Source organism: Pseudoliparis swirei, chromosome 22 (assembly GCF_029220125.1).
Source record: "Pseudoliparis swirei isolate HS2019 ecotype Mariana Trench chromosome 22, NWPU_hadal_v1, whole genome shotgun sequence".
Lineage (NCBI taxonomy): Eukaryota > Metazoa > Chordata > Actinopteri > Perciformes > Liparidae > Pseudoliparis > Pseudoliparis swirei.
This window is the reverse complement of record NC_079409.1, coordinates 2,714,747-2,728,529: the sequence shown is the minus strand read 5'-3', so window position 1 is coordinate 2,728,529 and position 13,783 is coordinate 2,714,747. Positions and strand designations below refer to the sequence as shown.

Below are 13,783 nucleotides of genomic sequence, written 5' to 3'. Positions count from 1 at the left end.
AATATTATATATATATCATATTTATAATATATTCTATATATATATACTATATATAATATACATATAATATATATATATTTTATATTCTATATATATATAATATAATATACATATACTATATATATTATACTATATATATATATATATATATATATATATATACTTCACCACATGAACTTCTTACTTTCTCCAAGATATGTGCCAAATTATGAAGATGCCTTGGAGTCCATTCGTCCGATAAGAATTTGTCAGGAATTCAGGAAAACTTTATCCATGGATCCATTTTTGTATTCAAACTTTGAATTTTAAACCACTTTTAATTATTGTAGAAATCTGCTGACCCCACCACCAAAAACAAAGTCTTCCATATTCGACCAAACCTCTGTGGTCTTGCCTCTTCAGTCCTGTCCATCCTCCTCAGGTTGTCCTTCTGCATTGTAACATCCATGAGCACTGACTCACTCCTGCCCCCTGGTGGCCGCTGACCTGTCCTACACCCTCTGCTGGTGAAGGAGACTTTAAACCGTGAATGTCTCCTCATGTGACTTTGTACTGATCGATCCTTTAAGAATATATTTTAAATGTTGTGTTTTAGATATTTTATAGGAACATCAGTCCCACAGGGTTGAGTTCAAACCAATAAAGAAGTATATCCTCCATAATAATTTATCCTTTTGTGATTGTCTTTCTCTGTTTTAGATTTATTCGAACACTTTCAGATTGATCTACCATGATCCTGCTTTATTGTTTAAATGTTTATTTTATTCATACAGCAGTTGAGGGTTGTGGTAGGAGAACAAAAGGGACTTTATCTAATCATGCATTGTATTTTAAAATATATACATATATTATGGTGATGCAAATGCTTCTTATCCAAAGTACATTTGAGATTATTGCCATATTATTGTGTAAATTGCAAGAAAAAAAATGCAATACACTTTCACTTTAAGCATGTATTGTCTGCGTTAATAAACTATGATGAGGTTTTCATATAAATATGAGATAACACTTCTTAAATCATTGAATACAGTCAGAATTATGGCTCTGTCATGTCATGTGTGTCAATTAATCTATTATTATAATTAATAATACATAATGTATTGGCGTACACACACGTAATTATAGTGGTTTTTTTGCCAGGTGTATTGTTTGTTAATTTAACCCCGTGTCACGTGATTAAACGTCCTCATTCATGTACTGCTCTCTGTGTCTGTGATTGGTCAATACGCTACAAGCCCCGCCCTTTTTTGTGAACACACTCGCAGACAGATTTGATACCACCCTCCTCCCCCAAGTTTGATTGGTTGGTGATATAGGACCCCCCCCCCCCTCACCCCCCATCGTGTCAACCCCGCCTCCCTTTACCGCGTGCGCGCGCCGCTCCGCACAGGTATGAGCGGTGACGCAGGCAAGGTGACCCCGCCCTGCTCGCTCCCGGTGCTCCTCCGGTGTGGCGCAACGCGGCTCCGGCTCGGTGGACTGATTTTCTTTTTAAGTAAGAAACTTTAGCTCAGATTATACTTCTTTATTTTGTTTTGGAGCTTCACTTCTCACGAGACCACGATGAAGAAGAAGAGCTCGGGCTCGCGCGTCGGACTTTAACAACTGGACTCGAAGGTAAGACTTCAAAAAAACACAAAAAACTTCAATGTGAAAGTTTAATTATTTAGTTGTTCGGCCTGCTTTAACCCGGTGGCGGTGAGTTGTTCCCGTCTGTTGCTGCTGCTCCACTTTCACTGACTCTGGCTTAAAATAGCTCCAGACGCTCTGAGTGAGTTCAACTGTGTTCCACTGCAGGAGGAAGAGGAGGATGAAGAGTTTCCCCATTTTTCTTTGTAAACGTGTTGTTGGCAGCTCTCGCAGAAGAAGAAAACCTGTTTTTTAAAGCAGTTTCAGGTCAATTTATGACGTGTATCGTTTAATTCGTGGTTTCTGTTGCATGTGAAGTTAAATCCGGGGTGTTATTGAGGTTTAACCGGGTGAAGGGTCTCGGTGGTGTAAGGTTCACGGACGGTCTGGATGTTAGAGCTTCATTCATCCACGTGCAGGCTGGCTGGAGTCCCTGTCTGCGTGGCTCGAGGTCGACGTGTCCCGCCCTGTGGGGAGCTCCACTGTCAACACCGTGTGTGTGTTTAAAAGACTCAAAAGCACGAGGGGACCCTGAACGTGTCAAACTGGGTCGATCAGGTTCAAACTGTCTCACCGGGTTTTAGCTGGAATAAATCAGCCTGTTCAACTTTTTTAAGGAACAGCTGTTCTTCTCAAATTAGGAAAATTACTTTCTCTAGCTCCTCTTCCTTTTAATTAATGTGTGACGTCACAGTGGTCTTCACACACCAGCAGGTAAATCTGCTGACACTCACTTTTTTCTTCTGACTAAATTCGAAGAATACAGACCGTATACAGTTTCTTTTGATGTCTTATCGATCAATACATTTATTTTCTGGGTCAATCATTCGGTTTATAGAATAACGAAATTGTACAAAATGCTAAACCTTATGTTAAGATATCTAATTTTCTGGTATAATATCTACTATTTAAATGTTTTTTAGCTACCTGGTTGTGTATTAGATGTTATTTAAATCTCACCTCCTTAGGTTGAACAATCACGATTTTTATAATCGATTTTAAGTCGCTTGATCTATTCATTGGTCACCATGTGGATGAACCTGTTAATTGGTCATGTGATGAACCTGTTCATTGGTCATGAGGATGAACCTGTTCATTGGTCATGAGGATGAACCTGTTCATTGGTCATGTGGATGAACCTGTTCATTGGTCATGAGGATGAACCTGTTCATTGGTCATGTGGATGAACCTGTTCATTGGTCATGTGATGAACCTGTTCATTGGTCATGAGGATGAACCTGTTCATTGGTCGTGTGGATGAACCTGTTCATTGGTCGTGTGGATGAACCTGTTCATTGGTCATGTGGATGAGCCTGTTCATTGGTCATGTGGATGAACCTGTTCATTGGTCATGTGTATGAACCTGTTCATTGGTCATGTGGATGAACCTGTTCATTGGTCGTGTGAATGAACCTGTTCATTGGTCGTGTGGATGAACCTGTTCATTGGTCATGTGGATGAACCCTGTTCATTGGTCATGTGGATGAGCCTGTTCATTGGTCACGTGGATGAACCTGTTCATTGGTTGTGTGAATGAACCTGTCACTAATGATTCCAATAAGTCCCCATGACCTTTCGGGCTGTGAACTAAATGCATCGATGTTTTTCTTCTTTTCACTGAACAGATAATTCCCGACATCTATCTCACGAGGTCTTAACGAGATCTTAACGAGATCTTAACGAGGTCTTAACGAGCGTCGGCCTCGTTAAACATGTCCGCCAGAGGGAAACACGACGTGTGCCGCATGTGCGGCGGAACCCTCCAGGGGAACCAGCGGCGCTGGCTGTTTGGGGGACAACTTAAGAAGACGGACCAGGGCCAGACCCCCACGGGGTCCCTGAGAGGAGGAAGCAGCCTGTCCTCGCAGGGCAGCCCCTGGGGTGAGAGGACAGTAGAGACGAGTGTTCAGGGGAGACATGCACAGATGTTTAGGGGTCAGTTGTTCCCCACTGACTGAAATCCAGGAGCATTCAAAATAAATTGGGGCACCTTTTAAAACTTGTGAAATAACATTGAACCTTTGTTTATAAATAATAAATATACTTATTTAGGCTGACAGGATATGATCTATTGATGATCTAATATTGTTTTATTTCTGTGCTTTGTGTGTGTCCTGTCTGTGTTAGGTAGGTACACACACAACAATCGATACATATAATTTATTATAAATAATTCAAAATAAATATGTTAATATTTGTTTAAATAACAATAAATAACCACAAAGAAATAAGAATACAATTGAGTAATTGTCTGTTTGTTTTTTGTTCATAAAATCAAAGAAAACACTTTGAATCTGTAGACTACTGACTAATAGTCTTATTATTGACATGTTTTCTTAGATTTGTATTTCTTAATGGTTATTTATTGTTATTGAAACAAATATGAACAATTATAACTTATTTCTTAGTTAAAAAAAATAATATATATTTATAGATTTTTTGAGTGTACCTCCCTAACAGACAGGACACACTACAAAGAACACAAATAAAACTATTAAATAATCATAACTATTAGAGGACATTTTGGGTTGCCCCTCTCGTGACCTCAGGGTCGTTATATTCCTTAGGGTCCGATTTGACCTTTGACCCGCTGTGACTGACCTTCCCGTCCCGCCCGCAGGCAGCTCGTCGTCCCTCGGCTCCTCTGTGTCTCTCTCCCAGTTCAGCCAGGGCTCCCCGGCCAAGGCGCTAGACGTGCTCTCGGTGCTGACCCACATCCTGGGCCGGCCCGTGACCCGCGGCGGCGGCCACGGCGAGTTCCTGTGCGGCAAATGCGTGTGCGTCCTGGAGCGCGTGTTCAAGTTCGACTCGGTGCTCGCCCGCGTCCGGGCGCTCTCGTCCGAGCGGCTCCAGAAGCTGACGGGCGAGCGCGACAAGATCCGGCAGTGGGTCCGCCAGAGCTACGACCACAGGCACCCGGGGGCGGGGCCCCGGGACGACGGCGGCGGCGGCGAGGCGGAGAAGGAGGGCTACCGCGAGATGCTCCGGGACAACATGGCGCTGTCGGAGTACGAGTGCTGGTCCTCGAAGTGGGACGCGTGCTCGTACTTCGTGCGGACGGGGAGGCGCTGCCGGCGGGGCGAAGGCTGCGCCGGCTGCGACTCGCTGCGCGTCTCCGACTCTGACTACGAGTCGGTGTGCGGCGTGCCGCGCCGGCTGCCCTCGGCGCTCTTCTCCCCGACGCCGTTGTCGCGGGACAAATCCCAGAGCATGCCGCTGGACTGGCGGCGGGCGGCGTCCCTGAGCTCCGGCAGCACGTCCTCGCTGGCGGGCGGCGGCGGGTCCACTCTGTCCCTGCAGACGTCGTCCCGCACCGCGTCCGTCCGGTCCCTGGACTCTCTGGACGACGACGACGACCTTTTCGACTCGCCGCCGGGCGTCCGGTCGGCAATTTTTTTGCTGAAGGGCATCGAAGGGAAGCCGGTGAGCTCGCCGCCGGGCAGCAGGATCCCCGTCCTGGAGAGGAAGTGCTCGAGCGGCGGCGGGGGGGCGTCGCCCTCGGTGAGCAGGGCGCTGCGCCTCGGGAGTGAGGAGAACGGAGAGGAGGGGCCAGAAGAGGAGGAGGAAGAGGAAGAGGAGGAGGAGTGGCTGAGGGACGAGTTTGTGCCTCTTCATCGCCAGGTGAGAGTTCCACTTCCTGTCTGGATTATTAAAGTCTCTTAACGCTGATGTGAATATTGACTCCGGCAATCCGGGGGCAGCCGGGTTCAGGACCACAAAGATCAGGCGGCACACGTCGCCTCCAGGGCTCCTACGGCATGGAGAACCTGGAAAAGTCCTTGAATTTTAAAATGTACCTGGAAAAGTCCTGGGAAAAAAATGTAATCCCAAAAGTTTTTGAAAAATTATGGAAATTTATTATATTCATGTGTTCATTCACGCTGAGTTTTAAATGCTTTTAAAAGAACGACGCTCTAAATATAAGCCGCCATACGCTTTCTTTCATACTCGAAGCTCAACTTTGCCGCGCTGCAAGTGAACGCACCTTAACTAAAAAGACGTAAATGTTTATTCTTTTAATCTAAACGATTGTCTCTCATTCATTTGAGTCATTTAAGGTTATTTACTGTATGCTTTGAATCCTCCATGTTAGTTTAAATACTAAATGTTCTCACTTTTTCGTGTTTCACAAAATGTTTGGTCGTGTAAATTTGGTTTAAAGTCCCGGACACCGATTGGTCACCATGTGCGTGACCCCTGTAAATAATACCACGACGTGTCATTTCAGGGCTCGACTGGCAGGGTCCACCACGCCGTCAGGCACCTGCAAGGCCAGCTGGACCAAGCCGTGGCCCACATCAGGACCCTGGAGGCGGAGCTTAAACATGGGAGGAGCCAAGGCCCTGAAATCAATGGATCTGACGACTGGCTCCCCGTAAGTGACAAGAAATATATATATATATAATTGATATATTATTATTTATATATATATGTAATTAATTTATATATATAAGTAATTCATTCATTTATATATATATTAGATAGAAATAAAAGATGTGTAGATGTGTCACCCGCTAGAGAGCAAATAAATCATAATAATAAATGTAAACATGAATAGTTTCTAAATATATGTAATATAAATGTATACAAATTGAATTCCTATAAATAGAGACGACAGTGAAGTTGTGATGTCACCACACACACAGTCATGTGTATCCAGCTGTCATGAGATCTAAAACTGTTATTTTATTCTTCGATGCCACATCACATGACCGACGGCTCCATAAACCTCTGGGATGTTGACACGGCTCAAACACAGCGCTCTGAACGCAGGGCGGCCGCACCACGGCAGTGTGTCCATTGAAGGGAGTGACGCACACACACACACACACACACACACACACTCTGGAATCCTCCCCGACCGGTGGAGTTTGCCCGGAGCTCAGTCGCCGTGTGGAGGACATCATTAACGAGCTGTGTGGAGCCCACATGGTCCCTGCTGCTCCGCCTCCTCCTAAATATTGAGACGCATTCATGTGAATAATGTGTGTGTGTGACTGCAGGTTTTAAACGTTGCACATCTTTTTACGTGTCGTCTCTGCTGTGATTCAGAACCACGACCCGATGACTCTTGTCATCAAATTAAAGATCGCTAATTAAATGTTCATAAAGTTTTGTAGTCGGGTGAAAGTTGCCGTTTTTAGATCTTTCTGATCCCGACGGAGAGCTGCAGGTCCCGACCGCAGTCTGACATCTTTGTTTGCCTCCTCCCCCCCAGCTGCTCCAGGAGGAGGGCGGCCGCTCGCTGCTGCGGAGCCTCGGACACTCGCTGCACAGCCGGGAGCGCGTGATCCAGGTGGGTGGGGGGGGGGGGGAGCTCAGGAATGTTGGTTTGTCTGCAGCGTCACTGTGCACGCCCTTAAAGTGACAGTAACGCCGCTTTGTGCCTGTGACCCTGAAGAGAACAACACGCGTTGAACAGCTTGGCGGCTGCTCCGCTGTCCTCGGCTCCGTGGGGGTTGAGGGTGAATGAACTCGTGGCTGAGCAGTCGGGTCACTCGTTGATCGTCTTTAATCGACTTTTACACTCGCGGCTTCTTTTATTTTTGAATATGTAAATAAATACTTGTCTTGTTTTCATAGTGACGTTGGCTGAGGAGATCAATAACACCACGCCCGTGTTTTGTGTGTCGGATGTGAGGCGTGTGGAGTTGAGCATAAAGACTGTAAACGTGGGGGGGGGGGGGGGGGGGCTCTGTTCAAACACAACAAAAACACAATGTGGCTTGTCTGTTGGCTTTGCACACAGCCAGAGGTTTCCACCAATCAGCTGCTGCCTGGAGCGTCACACTGTTCAGACACTAGAGCCATCAAGCTTCTTGTCAGTCATTTTTATTTAAAAACAAATGTGGGTACATCCTTTTAAATGTCAAACAATATTCCTTTAAAAAAATAAATCTTCTAAACAAGCATATAAAATCAATTTTTTAAACATGCATGTAAAAGTTTTTTAAAAACATGCATGCAACTTTTTTTTAAACATGCATAGAATATTATTTTTTTTATGTACAAATTTTTTTTAAACGAATCGATTTATTTTTAATGCGTATAATTTTTTTTTAACCATGGATAAAAAAAAATGCATATCAATCTTTTTTTTAAAACATGCATGTACATTTAGTTTTTTTAATGCATATACAACTTCTTTTAAAAAAATGCATATACAATTTTTTTTAAACATGCACATACAGAACTGCAGTTTAAAATGTGTGAGTGTTTGGTGTGTGTTCTGTGTGTGTTCTCCGATGCCGTTGGATGAGTCGGTCACTCTGACGTTTCCTCTCTTCTAGGCCTGCATGGGTCTGATCAGGAAGCTGAGCGCGGAGGAGGCGACTGGGGCGGAGCTAATGGACAAGCTGACGGAGACGCTGACGGAGACGCAGTCTGACAACCAGGTGAGAGCCGGGTCATGGACTCTGTCCTCCTCCACCCGGGTCATGGACTCTGTCCTCCTCCACCCGGGTCATGGACTCTGTCCTCCTCCACCCTGGTCATGGACTCTGTCCTCCTCCACCCTGGTCATGGACTCTGTCCTCCTCCACCCGGGTCATGGACTCTGTCCTCCTCCACCCTGGTCATGGACTCTGTCCTCCTCCACCCTGGTCATGGACTCTGTCCTCCTCCACCCGGGTCATGGACTCTGACCTCCTCCACCCGGGTCATGGACTCTGTCCTCCTCCACCCGGGTCATGGACTCTGTCCTCCATCCTGGTCATGGACTCTGTCCTCCACCCTGGTCATGGACTCTGTCCTCCATCCTGGTCATGGACTCTGTCCTCCTCCACCCTGGTCATGGACTCTGTCCTCCATCCTGGTCATGGACTCTGTCCTCCTCCACCCTGGTCATGGACTCTGTCCTCCACCCGGGTCATGGACTCTGTCCTCCTCCATCCTGGTCATGGACTCTGTCCTCCTCCACCCTGGTCATGGACTCTGTCCTCCTCCACCCGGGTCATGGACTCTGTCCTCCACCCGGGTCATGGACTCTGTCCTCCACCCGGGTCATGGACTCTGTCCTCCACCCGGGTCATGGACTCTGTCCTCCACCCGGGTCATGGACTCTGTCCTCCTCCACCCGGGTCATGGACTCTGTCCTCCACCTGGGTCATGGACTCTGTCCTCCTCCACCCGGGTCATGGACTCTGTCCTCCACCCGGGTCATGGACTCTGTCCTCCTCCACCCTGGTCATGGACTCTGTCCTCCTCCACCTGGGTCATGGACTCTGTCCTCCACCCGGGTCATGGACTCTGTCCTCCTCCACCCTGGTCATGGACTCTGTCCTCCACCCGGGTCATGGACTCTGTCCTCCTCCACCCGGGTCATGGACTCTGTCCTCCTCCACCCGGGTCATGGACTCTGTCCTCCTCCACCCGGGTCATGGACTCTGTCCTCCTCCACCTGGGTCATGGACTCTGTCCTCCTCCACCTGGGTCATGGACTCTGTCCTCCACCCGGGTCATGGACTCTGTCCTCCTCCACCCTGGTCATGGACTCTGTCCTCCTCCACCCGGGTCATGGACTCTGTCCTCCTCCACCCTGGTCATGGACTCTGTCCTCCTCCACCCTGGTCATGGACTCTGTCCTCCTCCACCCGGGTCATGGACTCTGTCCTCCTCCACCCGGGTCATGGACTCTGTCCTCCTCCACCCGGGTCATGGACTCTGTCCTCCTCCATCCTGGTCATGGACTCTGTCCTCCTCCACCCGGGTCATGGACTCTGTCCTCCTCCACCTGGGTCATGGACTCTGTCCTCCTCCACCCTGGTCATGGACTCTGTCCTCCTCCACCCGGGTCATGGACTCTGTCCTCCTCCACCCGGGTCATGGACTCTGTCCTCCTCCACCTGGGTCATGGACTCTGTCCTCCTCCATCCTGGTCATGGACTCTGTCCTCCTCCACCCGGGTCATGGACTCTGTCCTCCTCCACCCGGGTCATGGACTCTGTCCTCCTCCACCCGGGTCATGGACTCTGTCCTCCTCCATCCTGGTCATGGACTCTGTCCTCCTCCACCCGGGTCATGGACTCTGTCCTCCTCCACCCGGGTCATGGACTCTGTCCTCCTCCATCCTGGTCATGGACTCTGTCCTCCACCCTGGTCATGGACTCTGTCCTCCTCCACCCTGGTCATGGACTCTGTCCTCCTCCATCCTGGTCATGGACTCTGTCCTCCTCCACCCGGGTCATGGACTCTGTCCTCCTCCACCCGGGTCATGGACTCTGTCCTCCTCCACCCGGGTCATGGACTCTGTCCTCCTCCACCCGGGTCATGGACTCTGTCCTCCTCCATCCTGGTCATGGACTCTGTCCTCCACCCTGGTCATGGACTCTGTCCTCCTCCACCCTGGTCATGGACTCTGTCCTCCTCCACCCTGGTCATGGACTCTGTCCTCCTCCACCCTGGTCATGGACTCTGTCCTCCTCCATCCTGGTCATGGACTCTGTCCTCCTCCATCCTGGTCATGGACTCTGTCCTCCTCCACCCGGGTCATGGACTCTGTCCTCCATCCTGGTCATGGACTCTGTCCTCCATCCTGGTCATGGACTCTGTCCTCCTCCACCCGGGTCATGGACTCTGTCCTCCTCCACCCTGGTCATGGACTCTGTCCCGTGTCTGGATTTAACTCCACGCACTCTGTGTATATATAATAATAATTATTATTTTTATAATAAAGAAAGTAAATAACAAAATAAATTAAATACATAAAAAAATACATTACAAACAATTAAAATAAATGAATACAAAATATTTAATAATAATAATAAAAAAATAATAATAAATAAAAATAGTGTTTGTCACTGGAAAAATGCTTCACCTCCTTTTTTAGTAAAGAGCCGTATTCCTTAGTGGGTTTTACCGGTGCTGGACACAGTGGGCTGGTGGAACCAGAAGTTGTTCTTGGATCTGCCCCAAGCGGCACTAAAGGAGGAGCTGCAGCCAATTATTATTTTCTTTGTTTTTTAAAAATTCATGGTTTATCGTTTGGTCTATCAAATGTCAGAAAATCGTTTAAAATGACCGTTACAACTTCAAAAGTAAAAAAAACAACTACTTTTTTGTCATTTTGGTTGAAGATGAAACTAACACAATATCTGGCGACAACTCTTTCTGTCCATCAGACTAATAGTTTCAGCTCTACAGGAGTTGCATTTGAATCTTAATTGGACGTGTGGCATGACGACGTGTTGTGTCGCCTGCAGGCCGCTCTGCAGACGCTGAGGTCCGAGGTGATGGAGAAGGAGAAGAGCATGGAGGAGGAGGTGGAGGCTCTGAGGAAGGCCGGCAGGGACCGAGAGGGAGACCTGGACACGCTCAACACCGTGCTGCAGTGCAACCAGGACGTCCTCCACGTACGGACACGGTAGACCCCCGCGGTCTAAAACACACCGTCACTAGACCGGGACCCGGCTCCCTCTTCATCAGGGGTGTCGGCATCATGGCTGCCCTCAAACACCGTGACGTTATCTACTCCCCAACATATTGTTAAACAACTGTCTGTGCATTTATGTAGCAATATAAATGCATTATTGTTAAAGTTAAAAAATATTGTACGCGCATTTATGTACATGTAAAAATATATATGCAAATTGTTAAATAAATCCATTTAATTAAAATTATATTTAGTACAACCCACATTTCTGTATCACAGATTAAATGCACGTTATTACATTCATTTTAAATGACCTTCAAAATAAAAGCACAGGATTTTTTTTTCTTACTTTTTTGGAAGAAAAGGTGATCATACGTCTTTCATGCCATCGCAGGCCACATAAAATAATGTGGCGGGCCTCATGCGGCCCGCGGGCCTTGTGTTGGACACCTGTGCTCCACATGCACCAGGACATGTTTAATTATAACTGTGTGTGTGTGTGTGGTGTCCAGGACCTGCGAGTGGCTCTGGAAGAGAGGGAGCGACTGCTGAAGGAGGTGGAGAAGGAGAGGGAGGTGTGGAAGCAGAGGGACTGCGCCCTCGCCACAGTCTTGCAGGAGAAGGATGCTCTAATCCAGGACCTGGCGAACTGTCACAAAGACGTGCAGGTAATGGTCGAGGGTGTAGTTCCTGTTTATTGTTGAGGGAAACTGTGACTCACCACATGGCGCTCGCCCTCTCTGATTGGTCAGGGCTTGGCAGTAGACACGGAGGGGAATGGCGCCACCTTGTGCAGTGAGGTCACCAAACTCACCACAGCCCTGCAGGAGTACCAGGCCATGGTGCAGGTGAGATATTAGTAGGTTGGGATTTGAGAAAACTGCAAAAAAAGAAAAAGAACACTTTCATGTGTGATTTAGACTTAGCTATGATGTCATCGCAGCCTTTCTAACCATTCCCTTTCCCACTACCAGGCGCAGCAGGCCGGTCACAGCCAGACGGTCTCCTCCCTGAAGGAGCAGCTCCGGGACACCCGGCGGGAGCTGAGGGCGAAGGAGAAGGAGAAGAAGGAGGCGGACCGAGCCCGGCAGAACCACCGGGAGGACGGCGAGCGGCAGGAGAGGAAGATGAGGGACGGCCTACAGAAGAGAGATCAGCTCATCGAGGTGAAGAGCAGGGGGGCGTCGGACATGCATATGAAACATTTCTTTAAACATGCATATGAAACTTTTTTTTTAAAAACATGCATATACATTCTTTTTTTAAATATGAATATAATTTGTTTAAATGCAAACGTGCCTTTACATTTTTTTTTAAATATGCATATTATCATTTTTTTAAAGATGCATGTAAAAAGATTTTTTAAACATGCATATACACTTTTTTTTTAAACACGCGTCTAAAAAGAAATCTAGAACATGCATATACAAATTATTTTTTATCATGCATATAATACAATATTTAAACATGCATTTAAAACATTTTTTATAAATGTGCAGATAAAACATTTTTTAAACATACGTCTAAAAAGAAATGTAAAACATGCATATAAAAAATATTTTTTATCATGCATATAAAACCTTTTTTTAAACATGCATAAAAAAATAATATAAACATGCATGTAAAAAATGTTTTAAACATACATCTAAAAAGAAATGTAAAACATGCATGATAAAAAATAATTGATCATGCATATATATATATATATATATATATATATAATATGCATGTAAAACATTTTTAAAGATTTTTCTTCCAACGTAGCAAATCCTGCTGGACGCTGAGGAGCGAGACCATCAGCTCCGAGAGCTGCAGCAGAACCTGCAGAACCAACGAGAACCTCCGAGCGCCATCAAGCACACACTGTGAAGAGGCCGGCTGGAGCAAACCAACTGCATGGAGGAGGAGGGGGGATTACTTTTGCACTTTCTGCATATTCAACGTGGGGAACATTAAGTCTATTTATATTTATCTGGCTCGCTTTTGGCCATTTTTCCACAATTCCAACTTGATTCTCTGGAGTGAATCGGTAAATTCAGACTCTAGAGTCCGACAACGTGATTGCTTTCTGGGTCGGGAGACGTCGAGTCTGGCTTCTTCTAACTGGATAATTAATACTTGACTTAAAAATGACTAGTGAGTTTTTGAATGTAATGGATCTAAGGATTAGATTTAATTTCATGCAGTGGGGTTGCTGATGCAAACATTTCTGGTTGTGCGTGGATCCTGAGGAGCATTAGTTTTGTCCTTTTAGGACCGGCGCGGGGACCAAATTGCTTATTTACAGATTGTCTTTTCGCCTCCTGGGTACAGAACTGTATGTTTGTTTTACAGTGCCATCGCAGCACGAGAGGGGTCGTTTAGGACCAAAATAATATGTTTTAACCACTTTTTATTTTAAACGGCTCTTATCTTAAATGTTTACATTTTATGTGTAGTTTTGTTTTGTTAGTGTGGGACTTTGTTTTTTTCTTTTAGCTCAAGAGAATTAAACACTCTGATTTCTTCAAACGATCAATCTAACAATTGTTTTCGTGATCATATAAGTTACAATTACAGTGTATACAATTATATATATTATAAATAATCTACATATTGTTGTATATAATTTATAATATATATGTTTTATCTATTTTCTCATGTTATGATCGAAAGACTACACTACCCATGAGCCTCTGCAAGCAGCCAAGTAGTGAATTCATAACGGGTAACCTTTATCTCAATGAAACAAACATTAGTAAAGTTCTTAATTTACAAATAAAGTTTAAAGTGATGAACTCTTCT

At 46.0% G+C, this 13,783-nt stretch overlaps 1 protein-coding gene across 1 annotated transcript; it reads left to right on the top strand.

The window, feature by feature from the left end:
• The first annotated feature begins 1,387 nt into the window (after nucleotides 1-1,387).
• si:ch73-95l15.5 (uncharacterized) lies at nucleotides 1,388-13,517 on the top strand. The gene is made up of 11 exons (XM_056405889.1): nucleotides 1,388-1,617; nucleotides 3,255-3,510; nucleotides 4,250-5,250; nucleotides 5,858-6,004; nucleotides 6,848-6,925; nucleotides 7,920-8,024; nucleotides 10,830-10,979; nucleotides 11,512-11,667; nucleotides 11,752-11,847; nucleotides 11,974-12,165; nucleotides 12,764-13,517. Exons 2-11 carry the CDS (start codon nucleotides 3,342-3,344, stop codon nucleotides 12,866-12,868), a joined length of 2,199 nt encoding a protein of 732 aa, XP_056261864.1. The 5' UTR covers nucleotides 1,388-1,617; nucleotides 3,255-3,341; the 3' UTR covers nucleotides 12,869-13,517.
• Nucleotides 13,518-13,783: the final 266 nt, after the last annotated feature.

Coding starts and splice junctions, on each gene's coding strand:
- si:ch73-95l15.5 (XM_056405889.1), top strand. CDS start 3,342: ATGTCCGCCAGAGGGAAACACGACGTGTGCCGCATGTGCGGCGGAACC. Junction 5,251..5,857: donor TTGTGCCTCTTCATCGCCAG/GTGAGAGTTCCA, acceptor GTGTCATTTCAG/GGCTCGACTGGCAGGGTCCA. Junction 11,668..11,751: donor ACTGTCACAAAGACGTGCAG/GTAATGGTCGAG, acceptor CTGATTGGTCAG/GGCTTGGCAGTAGACACGGA.